The sequence below is a fragment of the Thunnus thynnus genome, chromosome 16 (genome assembly GCF_963924715.1).
Source record: "Thunnus thynnus chromosome 16, fThuThy2.1, whole genome shotgun sequence".
Lineage (NCBI taxonomy): Eukaryota > Metazoa > Chordata > Actinopteri > Scombriformes > Scombridae > Thunnus > Thunnus thynnus.
Genome location: NC_089532.1, coordinates 14551325 through 14572637, shown reverse-complemented (window position 1 = coordinate 14572637; position 21313 = coordinate 14551325). Strand labels below are relative to the sequence as shown.

Here is a 21313-nt window from a genome sequence, read left to right as displayed (position 1 = left end):
CTGCTGCTTGATCCATTCTTGTCTATTTACTAAAAGGAAGGAATCTCTGTCTGTATGTCTGTGTGTCTGTGTGTCGGTATGTCATGAGAGTGTCAAGGGGACGACATCTCTCTCCGTTTAATAACGTTAAAAGTTAGGCTTTGTTGTTGGTTTCCCAACTCATTTTAAAAAAAGACAAGAATAGAGAGAGGGCGAGTGACAGAGACACAGGCTTGAAAGCTTTCTCTGAGAGAGAGAAAGCCCTTGAACAACAGAAATACAATGTTATTTTCTGATTGTTTCACGGTGGTTATGTTCTAAAGCAGAAATAAACAACCATCAAATACTCAACAGGTGATTTACTGAGACAGCCACTCTTTTGGTGCAATTTGGACATGTGTAACGTTTAATAAGCTTTTAATAAACAAGCGAACAGCGAGCTGCTCAGCTCTGTGTCTGAGTGCAGCAGGTGATGTTTGATATAAACACTGTCACATCATAGTGGGGCTTCTAGGCTCTGACTCGCTGAGCAGGACAAAGGCACGTGCCCTGCTCAGTTAAACTGCCCGAGAGAGAAGAATGAGCATACACAGGAGTAGTAAAACTAACCAATAGGAGCAGAGACACGTTTGATTGGCAGCAGAATCAACCAATGGAAGGCCGTAAATTGCTTCTATGATTCAACCTCAGTTTAGTCTCACTGCTGAAGTCTCTGCATTAAAACCATTTAATCTATTAAATCCTTATTGTTTTAATTGATACATTTGTCGGTTGATACATATATATGTGGTTCTCGAGAAATAATAAGCAACTGGCCTGTTCTGAACAGGCATGTTTTGAACAGGCACTGCACTAGTATTGTTAATTAAAATTTGGACACAAGATGTCTCCTATACTTCACTGAAAAGTCTATTGTCAGCATATTCAAGTTTTCACATCACACTTGTGTAAGTTGCATTGAGGGCCAGGATTGGCCTCCAAACTAGTTGTGATATCACAAATCCTGCTTGTAAGTACATGCATTACACATAGATTTTTGGTGACACAGAAAAACTTTCCAGCAGATAAATGTGAAATCAGCTTTCTAGTGTTGAACTCTGCACATAGCCTACATCATTCTGTATAGTGAAGCTCAAACATCACAGTCAGGTGACAATCAGAAAAACACATTTTTGAGTGTCGGGGGACTTTAATATTTTGTTTCCTCATAAAGTATACACATAGGTATGCTTTAAAACCAAGGCTACGGCAAAATTTGCACTCAAAAATTACCACAGTTACTTCGGCTCTTCTCACACAAAATTGATTATTATAACTCCCAGATATTTGCTGAAGGGCTGTTTGCACAGGCGCTCATGATGCCATGTCCTGGTACAATATACTGCACGTGGATTCCCTTTGGCCCTTTTTAAGTATGCCAGTTGGCAGTGGTTTAAGAAGTACTCAGATCATTTACTAAAGTAAAAGTACCAATACAGCAATGTAGAAATACTCCATTACAAGTAAAAGTCCTGCATAAAAAATCCTACTTAAATAAAAGTACATAAGTACTAGCAGCAAGATGTATTTACAGTATTAAAATAAAACTTCATGTTTCGTCCCTGTGACTGATATATTATTATATATGACAGTAGATTATTAATACTGAAGCATCAGTGTGTAAGCAGCATGTTACTGTTGTAGCTGCTGGATGTGGAGCTAGTTTGAGCTACTTCATATACAATTAGATAATTTAGTCTGGTGGTTCCCAACCTAGGGGTCGACCCCTCCAAAGGGTCACCAGAAAAATTTGAGGGGTCTTTTTTTTCTCTTTTTCTCTAACCTTGATTTTTGGTGAAATACTGGATTATTTGAACAGTTATTTAAACTGTGTAAGACGTTTAGAGGGAGAAATCACTATTTGGTGGAGCTGTTAACAACTCATAGACATCTGAACTGTGACCCTGACTACACATTGCCTTTTGTAAGATGTCAAAAGCCAAAAAAGTTGGAAACTATAATCTTTAACAGTGTGTTGTATTTTAAAATCTTGTTATATTATCCATTGTGTCAAATCTTCATCTAAAAAGTGTGAGGGAAATTATTATATAAATATGAAAAATGCTTGTGTGAACTTCTGAAAGGTTAAAATGCTTAGTGACAGAAAATAGAAAAACGAGGCAGAAATCAGACCAGTTACCACAACCAGAGGCAAGCCAACCAGACACACATCCACACCTGTGTGATGGGTTCGAGATCATTTGTGGACCTAGACCTGATAGTGATTGGAGAGTCTTCAGCCAGTTCATCCTCATCACCACGTCCTTCATATCCTACAGATTCAGCCAAAGAAACTCTGTCAAAACAAACAAAAACGGACACAATCTACAGAGGCAGGAGCAGACAACCTCCCAGGCAGGTGACTGTGACCCACCTGCAGGGGGACCAGTACTATGATGAGGTAGAGGAGGCCAACATTTCTGGTGAATGCACCCCCAACACCAAACATTCACACAATGAGGAAACTGACAAACACATTCAAATGACAAACATTTCAAAATTGCTTCAGAACTATTATCAGCAGCACCCCCAGCATCATTGGCACCCCTCCTAGTGACACCTGAAAGCACTTACTGACTATGTCAACAACAATACCCACTGAAACCAGAAGCCGTTGAGGGAACCACACCAGTGTTCAATAGTTTGCTACCAGCGGGAGTGATTGTGCCATCTTCTGACTCACCTGTCAGAAACGCTATTTTTTCCACCCAAAAAAATATAACTGGAGGGTCTGAGTTTACCTGCAGGTAGTGTTTTGACACAGTATGTAGATGACCTAGTAATCTGTTCACCTACCCAGGAAGCAAACAAGTGACACTGTGGCACTGCTGAAATATTTAGCAGAACAAGGTCACAAGGCTAGCCTATCTAAATTGCAGTTTGTATCACCAACAGTGACAGTTCTTGGGCATGAGATCAAATCCTAAAAGAGTGGAGGCTATCCTAAAAATTCCATAACCAAAAAATAATTTCAATTAGTCAATTGATGTCCTTTTTAGGCATCACAGGCTTCTGCAGACAGTGGATCTGTTACTCTTTAATTAATTCTTAACTCTGTAATGCCTGACTGGAAGGTAGCCATAATACATGACCATGGCCTCAAACCGACTGACCAAGTGACTTGGACCCCAGACTCAAGACAGCATTCATTCGACCGAAGCAGGCCCTCACATTCACACCTACTTTAGGATTGCCAGACCCAAACAAACCTTCTACTCAGACCATTGACCAGAAAGGGAACTATATGACATGAATAAACAGTCAATGCATATTTAACTTAAAAATAACAAACGCTCATAAAGTTGGTTATGCAGTCGTGAGTGACCATGACATAATTGAAGCTGCATGTTTACTAAAACCATCTGTCAGCTCACGCTATAGAACTGTTTGCACTCACAGGAGCCTGCCTACTAGCAGAAGACAAAACATTAACAGTGTGTACAGATAGCAGCAGGCATGGCACATGGACCATTAATACATAACTTGCTTATAATCTGAAAAGTGTGAGGGGAAATTATTGTATATGAAAAATAATGCTTGTGTGAACTTCTGAAAGGTTAAAATGCTTAATGACAAAATAGAGAAATGAGGCAGAAATCACACCAGTCACCACAACCAGAGGCAAGCCAACCAGTCACACGTCTATGGTAACCCTAGAATGTAGGGGTCGCCATCTAGACGCGACCCCATGATAACACTGTTGATTTTGACGGTGGGTAAGAGCAGCAGCCACAATTTCAAACTCCTCTCTGCGGCTGCAGCCAATGGGTACGAGGGGCGGAAAGGAGCCGCTAGGGGAGTTGTCTACCTCCAAGTAATCTGATTGGGCCCCCCCCTTAAAAAAAGTCCGAACACGCTCCTTTCTTTTCTACTTTGAACCCCCGCCTCCTCCTCCGCCTGCTGCTGTGGCACAGAAATAGAAAGGTTTGGCAGAAAGCGCTCATCCAGTAGTAGGAGTGAGGACACATCAGCAGAAAATAAACCAGTCACAGCTTCAGCGGGATCTCAGTAACCTGATTATCTTCCGTTTTACCTCAGCATCAGCAACGACTGAAACCTAAAAGGAGGATATTGCAGAAAGTGCTAACCAGCTTGGCTCAACACCAAGTCGGGTTTTTTTTAAAATAACGAAGTTGAGACAGACACCATTTATAATAAAGTACCCAGAAAGGGCTTGAGAATTACGGTTTTTTGTCGGCCACACATTTCAAGAGTTAGCTTTGTGAGGGAATGGCATTGGATTTCGCTGCAGGATGCGTAGGAGGTAAGTAGTTATAGCCAGTTTGATGTTAGCTTAGCCACGTTAGCCAGGTTAACAAGTTTCAGCTAGCGACTAGCATTAGCTTTAGCCGGCTTTCCAACGCGTGGACAGCACCAAGCAGCAAAGTTAGTGATTTGTGTTTTCATCTGTCACTTCTGAGAATCATTACAAACCGATAAGGGGAAAGATTTGATTTTAAAAACCTAAGTTTAAGCAGTTTTTTAAACGTTAAGTTTGTGAAAATCCCGGATATAACGTTAGTTTGTGACGTTACATTCCTTACCTGTGGCATTTTAATTTTTTCATGTTGTCACTCATGAAAGTGTTTTCTTTAAAAACTCTCACACATTCACACAAAACCTGACGGTATTGTATTTCAGTGTTTTAAGTTTTGTTACATTGTCAAATCAGGATACACTATCATCTTTCTCCTCTTTTTTTATTATCTGACAATCTCCCTCATTCCTACATTGTGAAATAAGCTTCATTCCACTTTAGGGAGTAGCCTCAGTCTCTGGAGGAAAAAAAGGGCTACCAGGAAGTTGCCTTCCTGTTTACATAATGTCAGTCCCAAAGTTTTTTTTTTTTAAAATCCTTTGGGAATCTTGTCAGCTGTTTTGTCTTTACTCAAGGCCAAGGTCTTCCCAAAGTTTAGCACAATCAAGGAGCCCAGCTCGACTCACCACAGAGCAAAGGCCCTGATGTGATGACAAAGTCGTGCACCAGAGAGCCGTAGTAAGAGTTGTGTTGTCTTTTCTGACTATTGAGAGACTGAGACATCCTACACTTTAACTTATTAGGTTGAATATTAATTGTAATTCAGCTGCATTCAAGTGGGATGGGTGTTAGTGGTTTAGGATAATGATATTACAGCAGTTTGTTACTATATCAGCTACGCTATCAGGAATGGAGCCTGGTTTGTGTCACTATAGGCATGGTTATAGACTGTTTGTTATTCATTCACTGATTCCTGCATGCCAAAGCTTTTTCCATAGTTACAAATCAGCGAAAACAAGAGAGGTATTTAAAAAAAGTCTGGTTATAAATCATATTCCCTTCTATGAACATCTATCCAATAGCGCTTCACCACCCTCTGAATAATTTAAATGGCTTTTTGTATTTTTACTGTTTGCATTCAACATTTTCATATCAGTAATGACACACAAACGAGGTGTCAGGTTAATCATTACATGGCGTTTAATGGATGCTTTTATCCAAAGTGCTACCTGTTAGTATCATCAGTGCAAATGCAGGAGTTGTAGTATAAATCAAAAACCTGCAAGTACTCCCTACTGAAATTTCAAGGTCACTTTTATTGACTCCCACAGAAGTAATTTGTCTTGGATAAAGGGAATTGTTGCAACAATGACATCACAATAAGAAAAAACGCAATAAATAGGACACATGGAGACACTGGCCTAAAATTTAAAAAAACCCCAGAAAATTAGTACAAAAATCATTGGCTATATTAAAAAAACTGCAGTTTTAAGGCAAAAGCATCCCAAGCATACTCACCTCAGTAAATCAGTTGAAAACAAACAGACACATCTCACTTAACACGCATACAAACAAGCACAAAATCGGTGAAAATCAGCAGTTATCTGAGTGCCTCTCAAATTTCCAGAAACACTGAAATTAAATGCAAGTTTAAAAGTTTCCCATAAACAAACTATATAAATGTGTAAATGTGCAACATTTTCAAATGAATTACCGCCTCATGATTGAATGCCTCTTGGCTAATAGGTCCTAATATTACATGGTCAGATGTTACTGTTTGTATAATGTTTTTTTCAGATTATTGGCATAAGTCAAGGGCAGGCCACTGTTAGGCTTTCGTCATTGGGTGCAGTGCAGTCTCGTGATGGGTGGGCTGTTTGCTGTTGCGAGATGAGCCATTTGATCATATACCTTTTTCTCCCCCTGATACCAAATTGTACACCATAGGTTTAGGAGTGTGTTGCTATATCACTTTTATCAGGTCTAGAGGATAATGATGAGATAATGAAAAATAATTTGAAATCCTGCTTCCTATCTTTCAGGTGCTGCTGGTGTTTTGGTTGGACATCCGTTTGATACCGTGAAGGTGGGTGTCTTCTTCCTTTCTCCCCACTATTTACTCATGTTAGGCAATGACACGATTCAGGACTTTGCTGTAAAAATGTTGTGCGTCACACCACTCTGTTGGCAGCCTGAATTTGAATCCAGATAACTTAAAGGTACAACAGTCAGATAATTGAGCAAGAGGGGTGAGTCCTCACATTACTCTATAATTAAGATATTTGTCAAACCATTAAAATCATATCATGTTTACTGTTATAATTGTGTTGTTTTTTTTTTTAATTTCTAAACAATTTCTACACACATCTTCTAAAATATACACAATGCCTCCAACAGGTTGTAAAAGATGTAACTTAAGCTTCTTTATATTGTTGTCCACCACCAAACAAGTTAGTAATATTGCTCCAGGTTAACTTTTATCAGTTTGTATTGAAGTTCAGAACAATGAGGTGCACTCACTACTTTTCAGATTTCATTGAAATCAATTATCACAGGCTCTGTATGGAAATTGGCTTCAGTTTCCAGAATTTTGCTGGATATCTGTGGATGTCACTAATCATACAAACTCATTATTTTTGACTAACTGCTAAGTCACAGCAAGTGTTATTGGCATTTGATGTGTGTAAACCGTCTATGTAGTAATCCTTTGGCTTTAAGCTACTTGTTAAAGTCAAACAAAATATTGAGACTAACATTTTTTTTGCTATTGTATGTTTTTTTTTGTGTGAATTAACATGAATTTTCAATGTTTTAATGTGAGGCTATTAACCTATGACATTTCTTAAACATTGCAAATGTATTCAGTTTGCTGTCATAAATCATTCACTTGATTTGTTAATGGAAAGACAATGAAGTTTTAAATATAGCATACCATTGAAATTGAAACACATTGAAGTTGGAGCATTCACTTTGCAGGTATACATGACTGGTCAATAATTTGGTTGTAGCTCTTTTATACTTTGCTTTCAATGTCATTTCTCCCCGAGCTGGTGTCTGCTTGGGGGCTCGGGGAGGCTGTCTTTAACAGCAACAGTGTCACTGTGTTGTAGATGAGAGAGAGAAATAAACAACCTCTCCACGGAAATGTGACCTAGTAAGTATGGTCAAGGTCTTTCTTTCTCTCACCCTATGTCCTGTTTTGAGCTTTAGAAATATAAAACACAGAAGACATTTTGTTTTTTGTAAAAACATTCTCGGTTAATTTTTTTTCTCCCACATGTTGCAATCCCTAAGCATAATTTTTTTTTTTTGTACCCTGAAAGAAACCATTTCAAAGCACAGTTGCCTGCTTGTTTCCATGTAAACATGTATTGAAATATGTGGTTTGTAGCTGTTGTGGTCCTCTTTGGCCATATCACTTTTGCATGTGACTGTAACATGATGGCTGTCGTCCACAGGTGCGACTTCAAGTTCAAAATGTGGACAAACCTTTGTACCGTGGGACGTTCCACTGCTTCCGGTCCATCATACGCCAGGAGTCGGTAAGCTTGTCTGTGTTGTGAATGTCTAGTAATGTTTTTACTGCTTTAAATCAAATAATTCTTGGGTCGCATTCAGACATGTCATGGCTGTAACATAGCTTTCACCATGTGCTGCTTACTACACCATATTACTTACTGTTGAGTCAGAATGGTCCATGCGCTAATTAAAGTGTCCAGTTACAGTCCCATCTCTGAACACATGCACCAGCCAGCATGTTCCTAACATGGGGTGTTAAGGAGAGGTGTGACTGTTACCCGGGGTCAACGAGGGCCTTATTCCGGTGTAGGCTAAATTAAGCTTTGGACATCATGGCATTTGAGCTAAGCCGAGCATGCTTGGTCACCATGATTTTCTCATGCTTGTTTCATACAGAAACTGTATTCCTACCACATACTGAAATTTTAGATTTTTTCTCTACAGAACTGGACAGTTTACTTGGATAAAATCAGTGATAATTGATTTATATAAGAAAAATCTGTATTGGCACATGTCAGTTGTAAGGGTTAAAGGAGATCAGCAGGCTAGAGAATATGTGACTGTACTTTGTTTTAGTGGTATTTGAAAGGTTATATAATTTTTAAGTAATCAGGCAATGCCACGGTCATAGCCTCGAGGCTTTCACTCTGACATAACTGACATGAAGTGTTTGATTTATGGCGTTTGACTTTCTCTAGAGGTGTTCTTGGATGACTGTCAAACAAGTCGGAATGTTACATTCCCACATTTTTTTAGCCATGCTAGTGGCATGGCTGTAGGGATGGTGACGTCTGTCTGGTAGGACAGTCAGTCCAGAACTTTTGGTACTTAAAGTATTAACAGCAGACTTTGTGAAAAATGTCATCCGTTTCTGTTCACGTACGATAAAATGAAGCAAGTCGCAAACAGAATGTATTGTTCAAAGATAGTGTTACAACATTGTGTTTAACAGTCCAAACCAGAAGTATATCCATGTGTTAAAGTCAGAAATTAAAATCTATTAAACCCTAGTGGTCCATTTAGATTGTCCATGACATGACTAGACAGTTTGGGGTTTTTTTTGTTCATTTTGCTCTGTTGTTGCACAGCTGCACTGAACATTTCCCATTGCAGTGTGACAGAAACAGAAATGTGGTCTAGATAAAGGCAGGTGTTTTCATCAAGATACAAATTATGTGTAATTGTGGGTTTGATGTCTTTGTGTCAAATAATGAAACATTTTAATCATTGTCTAAAACCAAATCTTGTGCATTTATTAATGTTTTTATTCTGGACATGTCAAAAAATTTTTGCAAATTAAATTTTTTGATGTGTTGACTCAACTCAAATAATCCCAGTAATCTGCCCTTGTGTCTGTAGATTTTCGGTCTGTACAAAGGCATCGGCTCTCCAATGATGGGTCTGACCTTCATCAACGCCATAGTTTTTGGTGTGCAGGGCAACGCCATGCGGAAGCTTGGCTGCGACACACCACTCAACCAGTTCCTGGCTGGAGCCTCTGCCGGAGCCATCCAGTGCGTCATATGCTGCCCAATGGAGCTGGCCAAGACACGCATGCAGTTGCAGGGGACTGGAGAAAAGAAGTCAAAGAAGAAGATGTACAAGAACTCCCTGGACTGTCTGGTAAGAATCTACAAGAAGGAGGGAATCCGTGGTATCAATCGCGGCATGGTGACCACCCTGATCCGTGAAACGCCAGGGTTCGGCGTGTACTTTCTCGCTTATGACACATTTACACGTTATCTTGGCTGTGAGCCGGAAGACCCGTACATGATCCCAAAGCTGTTGTTTGCCGGCGGAATGTCTGGGATCACTTCCTGGCTCTCCACCTATCCTGTAGACGTGATCAAGTCCCGTCTTCAGGCGGATGGGGTAGGCGGTGTCAACCAGTACAACGGCATCATGGACTGTGTGAGACAGAGCTTAAAGAAGGAGGGCTGGAGGGTGTTCACACGTGGACTCACATCCACTCTGCTCCGCGCGTTCCCAGTGAATGCTACCACATTCGCCACCGTGACTCTATTCTTATTGTACATGCGCGAAGGAGAAGAGTGTAACATTCAGGACTCGGAGCCACAGGCCGTCGCGCTGCAGCCACTGCAGCCACAGGCACAGCCGACCAGCATGTAAGCCACTACGCAGCTGAGATAATTACTACAGTCCTCAGCAAATCTATCCAGTATAGATTGAATTTGCAGCTTCATGCAGGTCTGTGATCTGTTAACTGGTGTCCATAATGACAAAGGTGAACTGATCCTAGGTATGCATCCGCCCTTGGAGCTTCAGCCAAGTGACCACACTTAGTATTTAAGTAATATATTATAAGATAAAAGCAGCATTTGTAAATATGGTCTCTTTTTAAAAGCTTGGTTTTGTACACATTTTTTAAAAATGTTGAATTTAGGAAACTTGACGGTTACAAGAGTTGCTGTAATGTACAGTAACGGTTACAGATGTCCCAAAAATGTATTTAGAGTCAAAGAAATGAATGCTGTGTTCAGGTCATAAATGAGGTATGCCTGGAATTCATGTTAAAACTGGTCTCTACTATCAAGACATGCTTAAACTTCACTCAGTATTAATGTCATTTTAAGTTTAGATTTATTAGGTTTAAGCAGCTGACCAATCCATTGTATCTTCTCCGTGGTGTGAATAAGTTTTCCCCTTTCCATTTACCTCCATATAGTGTGAACACAGTATTTCAGCATTTTATCATAATGGTTACAAATACAAAGAAAGCCTGACACATGTACTGTACATTTATGTAGATATTTTTTCTTTCTTTAATGTTACAATTGTGTTTGTAGTTGAACTTTCCTGTGAGAAGTCATAGGGATGTCATCCAAATGTTATGAGGTGTCTGAGGTTTTAATCAAATGAGGTGTATTTTTATTTCTTTGTCTACTTAAATAATCTGCTTTTAAATTCTGAAATTCAAAGAGAAAATATTACTGGCTTGGACATTGAATTTCCCATTGTAGTGTGATAGACACATGGTGTAGATAAATGCAGAGATTTCATCCAGATATAACATAATTATGTATAATTGTGGGCTTGATGTCTTTTGAAATGTTTTTTATTTGACATAATCATTGTCTAAAACCAAATTTAAAGCATTTATTAATCGTTTTGTTCTGGACATCATGCAGTGTCCAAAGAAAGCACCTTATGGTATAATATTAAGCACATTACTGTAAAAATTACATTTTTGGCAATCAGATTTTTCACTACAGTTACAATAGATGCAAGAATCTGTTACAGTGTCAAGCAAACTGATGGCTTTGTTAAAGAAGGCTTTTGAAAATCCAAACTATATTTTTCAACCTTCTCTCCCTCTAATTAGATGTGAAGCACAATGTTCCACAAGAGGGAGTTTTCATTGTCAGATGAGCTCCGTACACACTAACCTGCGCCACCTACAGGCAGAGAAAGTAACTGTTGCTGCAATTTTAACATTTGTAGCTTTGTTTGTCGTTGTTACAGCTGCTGTTTGTGTGTTTTTAATAATGTACATTTGTACTACCTGTTAGCAAAATTACAATTAAATATCACTGTGTCACTAACCTCCAAGTGGATATTAAATACTCAAACTGAAATAAAACTAAGAAGATGTTTCAAATGAATTTATCATTTATTTCTGTTTCTAAATGTTTATAAAACCATAACCTTTTCAGACATTAACTATTCTGGCAATAAATACCAGATTTCAGCTAACGCCATCTTCAAATACTCACCACCAAAGATAGAACCAACCTCTTTTGCTATTTTTGTTTTTGTATTGCTGTCTTTAAGCTTGTAAATCCAAAGCCTTTATATTTTTTTCTTTCTTTTTTTTGCAAACAAAAATAGTTAGGAGCCCCCTGCTTCCCCCTTCATGTTAACCAGGACAAGACAGAAGGCAAAATATGTCACTCAGAGCGAAGTGAACTCTGAACTCTACCCTGTTAACATTTGTTGAAGTTAAAACTTTTTACTTCTCACAAGTTAAAAATGTAAATCATAAACAGCAGCTGAAATAAATCTATAAATCTATAACTTTAATTACCTGCAAGTGACAAGTGTTATAATTGCAGAAGCCATTACTTTTCCTGTGTGTAGATGGCGCACATTCTCATGTCTACATCTGCAGTTGTAAACTGCTGCTGCTCTTACTTTTCCTGCAACAGGTGACAGGTTAGACTGGGACTAAAGGGTCAGAAATGAGGGTCTAAGACTACTTGGGGTTGTCAAAAGACATAGCGATGTGTGTGTATATACTGTGAATTTGGTGTTCAATGTGTGAAATCTCTCTAAGCTTTGGAATTATTAAATTACAATCTATTATTTCTGTCCCAAGATTTGTTCTGTATTTTCTATTGTAAATTTGATGAGGTTTGTCTGACTGTACTGGTGGGTGACACATGATTGCTGATATCTTTGTAAAAGAGTTGCTCTAAATATCTAATGTTGTCTTTTGTGTTCTGTACTTGTTCATGTACATCTTGCACCAAAGCAGCATGCACACTATGTAGTCCTGAAAGAATGGTGAAATAAAAGCCACATTTTTTCTCATGCACTCTGACAGTTCTTGGTATAGCTGCCACCACAATATGTTAGGTATATGAGTTTTAGAAATTGATCATAAAATGGTTTAAGTAATTAATAGATTGAGTAAGTTTCAGTCAGTCAACTGATCCAAGAGAACTCAATTAATCCAGTAACTGATTCATGTTCATGCAAAGTATCTGAATTCTAGCATTTAATTTGTGGATGTTGAAGTTTGCTTTTATTTAAGTGGAAGATCAGAAAGCAGTTAAATGATAGCAAGTGCTTTTGACCATATTAGAGATGAAAGACTGACCTCTAGTGGTTGTAATAGGGTCATAGATTTTTGTGAACTTTGTGAAACAATAATTTACAAAAAAATAGACTGTTTATTAAAGAAACTTGATGACATATTTAGTCATTTCAGAGTAATAAGTTACAGTGAGAGGGCTTTAAACAAATGTATACATAATTTAACAAAAACAAGTTATTCAAGTATCAATCAAATATTGATTGAGTTCTTAGGACCACAGTATTGCCTCCACACTGTCTTGACACTAATAATGCCAGCACATGAGTCTAATACCATGAAACGAGACAAGATGTATGGAAACACCACTCACTCACTCACGTCTTACATCAAAATAGTAGTATATTATAACAAAAATTGAGTTGAGTGGCATTCCCCTTCAACTTGTTGTGCAAGAAGTTTGAGCCGATATCCTGAGGCTCCTTTTTCATTCAGATAGAGCAGAAGATAAAGGTGTCTCCTGGTCCCTGGTGAGACTGAAAAAGAAGTAAGGAAACAAGAAGGGCAGAGAAAAGAAACTGAAGATACATCACTAAGAAAAGAGAAAGTGGTGGAGACAGAAAGGAATACAGAGGATGAATGGAGGAAATGGATTTCAGGTCGTGGCTCTCTCCCACGCTGCTAGCAGGTTTTCCATGCTTTTGATGTGTTCATGAGGAAGGAGTCGCAGGAGTAGCGCAGGAAGCGGTAGATCTCCTCCGCTCTGGGTTGACTCATGCAGCCTCCTTTCTGTATGGCTTCAATAGGGCTGTAGGAGGAAGATGGAAAGGTGAAGAGCGAGTTATAAAAGAGGGGAAAACCTTTATGTCAGTGTCTGAAATCACCTTACTCCAGCAAAGCATCACATTCTTGTCTGTTCCTGTTTTTTTTTTTGTTTTTTTTCAAATATACTGTATATACACACACTTCATCTACCTGTTTATGAGTTGGGCGATGGACCTGAAGTTGTGGCTCATGTTGAGAGCGTGAGCATAGTTGACTGAGGGCAGGCTCAAGTACATCTGCAGGGCCTGCTGCCTGTGCTGCCCTTTCACCTCCAAGGGCGCAGCGATGCCCTGACCTTTACGCTGCTCCAGCCGTGCCAGGTCTGCCAGCAAGCCGGCACTCTCCTCAGCACCATTGCTCCACAGCAACCGCACGCCGGTTTGCACCAGCGATGCCAACGTGCTATCGTAGCAACGTGTTCGCTGGAATGGACGTGAGGCTTCACCTGGGGCAGTGACAGTACAGTACAGTAGTTAACAAAAAGGTCATTATAACTAACTTTGTGTTACATAATGAATCTTATACTTGTAATTGGACAAACAATATAAACCTGTTTAAAAATTCACAGTTCATATTTAAAAAATATTGCTTAGTATTAAGTCATCAAACCAAAGAGCTGACTGACCTGGCTTGGTTCGGTCCTTTTCCACAATCAAACAAATGCGCTCAAACAATCCCTGCAAGCTGTTCACTCTCTCGGCTAATCGCTTCCGGTTCTGTGTTGCGGCCAGATCTGATTGGCTGTGCCGCTCCACTGCCATGCGGTTGCTGACGATGAAGTAGCTGCCGTCCAGTGAGCAGACGTGGACGGTGGCTGCGTGGTGCTGACGCAGGCTGGTCATCAGCTCCACTCCACTGCTGATGCAGCGACTGTCCACCAGAATACGGACGGACCCAGGCGGAGAAGGAGCCTCGCTGACTGACAAATCCTGTCTGATGGACCTCGGAGGCTGATGCGCTGTTGAGGTGGCTGGGGTTTCCTGGACAGTATAAAACAAAACTCTGATGTGGATTATTTCAAGTTTTAATCATTTGTTTGTGTTTCTTTTTTGGCATTTTGCCTTTATTAAGTTTTAGTGATCATGTGTCAGCATGTTGTGTGCCTATGATTTTCACACATGCGCTGTATTCACCCCAGCAGGTGTGTATATGTGTCATCTTTGGGGTTTTTTTTACCTGAAGCTGTTTCTTGGAGGATAACAGCGAGTCTGACTCCACAAAGTCTAGCTGGTCAGAGAGCAGATGTTGATTTTCTAACCTCTGGCGACACCTGCAGGAGAGCAAAAACAATGCTCGAGTACTTCATGAATGTTTAGGTTTGTGCATGTGTGCAACTATATGAGGATTTAAATTACCTCTCATTTTGCAGATCTTCACTCACTGAGCCCCTCTGTCCCCTGCTCAGCAGTGAGACCTTAGATGCTATGGTTGAAGAGGAGGAGGAGGAGCAGGAGGCTTTCTGCTTGCTGAGATCTGAGTCATGCTGTACCAGCTTTGGCTGCAGGGCAACAGTAATATCCTTTCCTGTTACAAGACTTCTCTCTTTATCAACTTCCTCTGTCTCCTCCTCACTGGAATCCTCTAGGCGTATGACTCGGGTGCGCTTGGTTTTCACCCCGGCCCTCTGCTCTGGTGGAGATTCAGCCCTGGTCTTAGCACCTGCTCTGGCTCCAGTCTTTGCTCTGGCTTTGTGCAAGAAGACACGGCGTCTGGTGGCGTACTGCCTCTTCCCGTCCACATATGAATCCTCTGGCATAAGTTCAACGACTTCTTCTTCCGCCTCTTCCTCACTGCTCTCCAGCTCGTCCACCTCATTGCCCACCACAAAGCTGTCCTCTGCATATGTTTCATCCATCTCAGGCACCTGAGACCAAAGGTCAAGTTTAAGAACAGAGCTTAAGGTTATGTTTACACCAAAGGTTATTTTAATGATGTGTCTTTAAAACTCATGTTTGCTATTTGCACCATCTGTAAATACACACAACAGCCTTTTATTTTTAACCAAAATGTAACACTGAGGATAAAATATACCTGGGAAAATATGTCCATGTTGTGATGGTTTCTGTAGGACATTTTGAACTTGCCATGGAGTGCAGGGCTTCTTACTGACTTCAGGTAAACCCCGTGCATCTCTGACTCTGATATAAAGGAGAACACACAGGAAAAGCCAAAGACTGACTGTCGATTCTCCTAAAACTGAAAGACTTGGTCCAGGAAATTAGAAATCAAATCCACTGACGATACTGTAAAATAACATTTTTTGGAATAACCATGGTGCCCTACCATCAAGTCCCTGGGAGGAGTGTGTGTTGTCGACCACAAAGCCTTCTAGAGAATGGTTCATTTCTTCTCCATCTTCTTCATCAGTTGACACCTCTTCCCGCTCGTCCTCTGACAGCTCTGCTTCCTCATCCAGGAACTGACGACCTTTTCGACATATGTTGTGCTGACAAAGGGACAATGGGAAATATCAAGGCTGACAAATGCTGAGGGTGTCGGATATTGACATTTATTGAGACTTGACATTTTTATGTAATGTCAAGTCTGAAATGTGTGATGATTTTTTTTTTTTTTTGAAAAAGACAAACAGCAGTTGTTACTTTTTGTGTATTTTTAAAGGTTAACATAAGAAATAAATGATATAATTCACAGATTCACAGCATCTGTTGCCACACAGACCTTGGTTTTGCCCTGTTGGACTCGCTGCCTCTCAGGTGCATGTGCTGTGGTTCTGCGTATGAACACAGACTCATTCTGGAAATCATCATCGGAAACAGCTTCGCCCTCCATCTCATCGGACTGGAGAATCAGGGAAAGAAATTATTTAAATACTGTACACTCTCTTCACGGTTTATGTTGCTGCATATAATGTAGAAATTAGTATAAGTAATGCGTGGAGTGAAAGTGTTTAAATCATATCAGCTGTGTTGAATAGGTTGTACCCTGTGGCATTCTACACACTAATAAAGAAAATCTTACAATATCAAGTGCAGCTGCACGTTTCCTTTTTGCTACCACCGGGGAATCCACGTCACTGGAGATCTTGGACTAACGGAGACAAAACATGATATATTTTGCATACATACATGTGCATTCTCTATTTTTACACTATATCTGTGAACAGTTTGTCAATGAGTATTATATGAATTACTCTGTTATCAGTATATGGTGGTGGTTGTCATGGTCAAAGTGGTTGTCATGGCAACTGCAGGTACCTTGGAAATGATGGACAGAGGCAGACTGAACCTGTCTGAATCTGATACCTCCTGCTTAGCTGGTGTTATTGTACCATAACAGACAGATGACATCTACTTATTTCTAATGTATACCAAAAGAATGAGCCTTTATGTGAGCATTTCATTGACATTATGAAAGAGCGCAAAATGAATAAAGCAGGCGTTTCTCACCACTTCTGGCGAAAACAAGGGGTTGACCTTGTTCTGATGTCTTCTTTTATGAACCACGACCTCATCCTCACTGTCAGTGTTGCACTCTGCTGAGAAAAAAAAGGTGAGACAAACAGAAACAGGCAGAGATCTTGACATATAAATGTAAATTGGAGCAGAGAGAAATGGAATGTACCAACTTAAAACATGAGCCTCTAAAGAAAAGTACCTTTTGAAGAGTAAACAAACCTGGATGAAGAGAAAAGTCAGGCACACACATGAATTCCTGGTGTGAGCCGTTTTCCACGCCTGGCCCCGTCTCTGCTTCGGTGGTGCAGCCTTCCGGTCGTCTCCGTTTCAAGATGGAGAGCGAAGACGGGGTGCGAGGCCCGGCTGGACCTGATATGAGCATCCGTCTGGCTGCTGGTGATGTGATTGGAGATGGTAGCGCCCAACCTTTAGACACCAAAGGTGAGATCAGAAGAGAGGACATTTCTCTCTTCCTGTGCTCCGACAGCCTTTGGGGTGTAGATAACTTGGGCTCACTGGAACGTACAGGTCTATGGACGCTGTTATAAGGAGTGGAGGAGTTAGAGACGCCCGGCAAAGACACTGTGGAATCATCCTGCTTTTTAGGCTGCGGGGAGGTTGGCATACATGGGGCAGGAACAACCTCTACTTCTTCCTCCTCCTCCTCAGAGTCCTCCAGTGAATATCCAAGGTCAAAGTTGACAGAAAAGTAGTCATGGGAATTGTCAAATGACTGATTTTGTTGCATTGTAGGAGATTTACAGAGACTTGTAATTGCCTTGTCTGTTGCGTTTTTACTTGCTGCTGCTGTGTGTGTGTTATGTTCTGTTTCGGTAGTGTTATGGGTGATTGTGTCCCGAGTTACATGCATGTCAGCTGAGTCTGTAGTGCTACATGGGTTTGTCAGGGTTCGTGTGTCTGAAGTGTTTGACATCTTTTTTGTGCTTTTAGCAATATCCTCAGCGCTGGGAGATGTCCTGGGCGTGACGGCGTCTTCAGGAGTGGGGATTTCTGGGATGGTCATCTGCAGGAAGGCTTCATCATCCTCAAACAGATCCATGCTCTCATCCCTCACATCATCCCTCACATCCTCCCAATAATGCTCTGTTTCCTCACTTTTGCCACCGTTCTTACTTGTTATTTCTTCACTCTTTTCTGCTTCTTCACCAGCCTGTTCCCCCTTGACGTCATTGCACATTTCGTCATCGACCTCCATGCCGTCATGATTCTCATTTTCTTCTTCGTCATCAAAAACCTCATCCCAAGTCGGACTGTCGGCTGCTGTGCTGCCCCTCCTGACAGGCTGCCAATTGTTATAGATCTTATTGTCCTCTTTCTCCACTGAAGGCTCATCAGCATTGTCAGCGTCACTCATCATCGCTTCATCATCGTCGTCGTCGTCGTCCACATCCAGGGTGAACCTGACCTGGAACGGCTGATGAGGCCCCTGCACCTGCTGAGGAGAGGGAGGAGGTGATGGGGAGGCCATGGCAGCGTCTAAATCTACAGCGAGCAGCGGTGGAGATCGGGACAGGAGCTCTGCCACATTGGTAAGGATGGTCTTCAGACTCTCATCTCTTCCTGGGAGGAGTTTGGCAGAGGAGAGAGGTGCTAAATCCCATTTCGGAAGATAGAACATGGCCTGAAGTTCAACATCTTCTTCTAGATCAGGCTCACAGTCATCGATTTTTGTGATCAGCTGTGAAATATTGTCTAAATTTACCGCCTCTCTCACTGTATGCTCTGCTTTTGTGACGTCCTCATTAACGATGACACATTCATCATCCACCTCGGTGCCTTGACAGTCATTGTTTGACTGAAGTGGACAAATTGCGTGATCTCTGATGTCATCGTGAGGTTTATTGCTCTCATGTTCAACAGGAGGCTTCTGTTTTATCAAGACTGATGTAGAAATTAAACCCATTCCTTGTGTATCTTCCTCATCAATGTATTCCAGATCAGAGAAAGACAAGTGAGATGGTTTGGGTTTGTTGCTGGAAGTTTTGGCACAAGTTTTTGTGCCTTTCTGTGTCTTCTTCTTCTTCTTATCTATCTGTCCGCTCTTCACGTGGCCGTCGGCATTGAGGTAAGGAAGAAGCTCCTGTTCGTAACGACATTCCCCCTGAAAAGATGCATACACAAAAACAAAAAGAAGAGTTTTGTGTAAGAAAAGATTCCTCTGTGGGAGAAGGCAAGGTCAGGGAGCTGTCATCAGCCTCTGGACTTTCCAAACCTTTTACGACACACGTAAAAGGGCAGCCAATGGGCAGCCAATTGCCCAGCCTAACAGCTTGTCAGTTCATGTTCATACAGTAATCTAATCAGGAAATACCCTGTGAAGAGACGTCACATTGAAGCCACACACTGAGCACGTACAAAATTCTGATGTAACATCCCATTTATTTGTTTTTCCAGAACGTCAAGCAAGACTGACGTGGGAACATCTTGTAATTAGACACTGTTCCCTTGCGCAAGAATTTTAAAAAGGACTATGCCACTATTTTTCTCTTGCTTAATAAATCTGCCCAATATTAAAATATCTCTCAATTTCCTTCTGTCTCTATCTTCCACACAAACACACACACACACACACACATCCTATTCATCAAACACCTGTCGTCTGTGCAAACCATATGACCTGGAAGTGATTCATCGAGAGTGGTGTCCTGCTTGGGCCGGCAGGGTGCCATCGAACCTGTGACCAGCAGGATGAAGAGGCTCATCGTACGGAGAGAGGAGAATGAAAAGACGGTGTTTAATGGAGGCTGAAAGAGCAGGACTGAACTGAGATGCAGAAAGCAAAATACTGTTTTTCCCTAGATAGAAAATAAAACCTGATGAGAGGGGACTTTGTGTCAACGTATTCATTTAAGTTGTTTGTTTGGGTTAGGAAATTTGTGATGATTCACATGAAAAACTGCCTGTTTCACCCTTTATTCTGTTACAAAACCAAGCATTAGTGCAGACACCCAAGTTTCATGCATGGCACTTAGACAGGCCACACATACGGGGTTGGTGGGATGCTGCTTTGTTGTTATGCCGACGGGTCATTAAAGAAGCATTTAATGAATCATTAACTACAGCAGTGTACGAGTGCAGTTTTTCTTTTTATTAGACATGCTTTCAATACCAATCCCATTCACTCAAATATGTAAGGATTTCTAAAATCAAACCATTTCTGTTTGCCGCTGGCCTGCTGAAAGTTAGTCATGCCTTAATTTCATCCTGCCTTGATTATTTAACTCTCTATATTTAGCACCCAATGAAAAAAAAACACTAAATTGTCTTCAGTTGGTCCAAAATGCAGCTGCAAGGCTTTTAACTGGAACTACGGCTTTCATCGGCTTCCCATTGCTTCAGAATACAGTTCAAAATCTATCGATCACTTATAAGTCGTTAAATGGATTGACTCCAAGCCATATTTTCGACCTACTAAGCCCCTACATACAAGGCTGCACGTTAAGGGCAGTTGAAAAAGCTTTTCTTGCTGGTACTAAGTCTATATTAGCGGTTAAGAGTGACTTTGGCTTGGCTGTCATGTCATCCAAGCTGTGGAATGAATTACTGTTCACAATCTGCACCGCTACCTCTAACCCTTTTAGAGTTTTAGTCTTTCAACTGACTTGTATGATTTTTTTAACTACATAATTTTAATTAATCTGGTTTTCTGGAAAAAAGGTAATATAACAAACAAAATACCTTATGTTTTTTTCTCAAAAATGTATGATTTTTCAAATATATTAATTGTATTGATTTTTCTACAAATCTCAAACTTTTTTCTCTGCTAAGAGTGACCTAAATAAATAAAATCTTTATTTACGTTTGATTAATTGTGCAGCTGAGCTAGTTCTGTAATATTCATAGTGTCGTTCCTAACCTCTTCATGAGGAGTGAATTGAATGTACTGAATTATTTCGATTCTTGCTCAGCAGGTTTCAACTTTGAGACCTTGTGCCAGTATGAAGAGTAGTGTGTCATTCAGCAGTTTTTATTGTTGACTTGCGTCAATCATCAGCACGCTATTGTGGCCCTGGTGTTTGCCAACTTACTTATGCAACGATCGCTTTTGAAACGTTTGGCCTTTAGTACACAGATATAAAAGTTGTATATCTGTGTGTGCTAAATTCATTCCAAAGCACATAAGATTACAAGTTCATCGTCTTAAATAACTATGACTTCAGTGATGACATTGTTCACTGAGAAAAGCTAATAAAATGATAATGAACAACACCTGAAAATATATCTCTTCACATGTTGGACACCTCGCTTTATCCTTTAGTTAGACAAACAAACCTGGAGGCAAACACTAAACAGCTTGTTGGCGTCACACTCTGTACTGCTAAAGCACAAGAGCTGTAATTAACACTTCATCACTTCTCAGTGAGGGCGGAATACTTTTAATAGGTGAGAATTTCCACTGAAAAATATTTCTGAACTGTCACTGAATACAGTCCAATAATTATCAACGCTTTCTTCCCTGTTCAAAAAAACAACAACAACGAC

At 40.5% G+C, this 21313-nt stretch overlaps 2 protein-coding genes across 2 annotated transcripts in view; one reads left to right on the top strand and one right to left on the bottom strand.

The window, feature by feature from the left end:
- Nucleotides 1-3889: 3889 nt before the first annotated feature.
- Nucleotides 3890-12346, top strand: LOC137199611 (mitochondrial basic amino acids transporter). The gene is made up of 4 exons (XM_067614016.1): nucleotides 3890-4282; nucleotides 6319-6362; nucleotides 7735-7818; nucleotides 9155-12346. Exons 1-4 carry the CDS (start codon nucleotides 4249-4251, stop codon nucleotides 9923-9925), a joined length of 933 nt encoding a protein of 310 aa, XP_067470117.1. The 5' UTR covers nucleotides 3890-4248; the 3' UTR covers nucleotides 9926-12346.
- Nucleotides 12347-12694: 348 nt separating this feature from the next.
- The window catches only part of fancm (FA complementation group M), a 42618-nt gene continuing 33999 nt past the window's right edge, over nucleotides 12695-21313 (bottom strand). Inside the window, exons 14-24 of the mRNA XM_067614015.1 lie at nucleotides 17030-18932; nucleotides 16802-16890; nucleotides 16374-16442; nucleotides 16074-16193; nucleotides 15678-15840; nucleotides 15426-15532; nucleotides 14750-15258; nucleotides 14571-14664; nucleotides 14020-14374; nucleotides 13545-13839; nucleotides 12695-13377 (exon numbers count right to left, since the gene is read on the bottom strand). Coding sequence (XP_067470116.1) covers nucleotides 13251-13377; nucleotides 13545-13839; nucleotides 14020-14374; nucleotides 14571-14664; nucleotides 14750-15258; nucleotides 15426-15532; nucleotides 15678-15840; nucleotides 16074-16193; nucleotides 16374-16442; nucleotides 16802-16890; nucleotides 17030-18932 — 3831 coding nt within the window. The 3' untranslated portion in view covers nucleotides 12695-13250. The remainder of the gene's footprint in view (nucleotides 13378-13544; nucleotides 13840-14019; nucleotides 14375-14570; nucleotides 14665-14749; nucleotides 15259-15425; nucleotides 15533-15677; nucleotides 15841-16073; nucleotides 16194-16373; nucleotides 16443-16801; nucleotides 16891-17029; nucleotides 18933-21313) is intronic.

What these genes read in the sequence shown, in the direction of transcription:
- LOC137199611 (XM_067614016.1), top strand. Translation starts at nt 4,249, where the DNA reads ATGGCATTGGATTTCGCTGCAGGATGCGTAGGAG. An exon ending in CGCTGCAGGATGCGTAGGAG is followed by an intron (nt 4,283 to 6,318) that starts GTAAGTAGTTAT and finishes CCTATCTTTCAG; the next exon opens with GTGCTGCTGGTGTTTTGGTT. An exon ending in CCATCATACGCCAGGAGTCG is followed by an intron (nt 7,819 to 9,154) that starts GTAAGCTTGTCT and finishes TTGTGTCTGTAG; the next exon opens with ATTTTCGGTCTGTACAAAGG.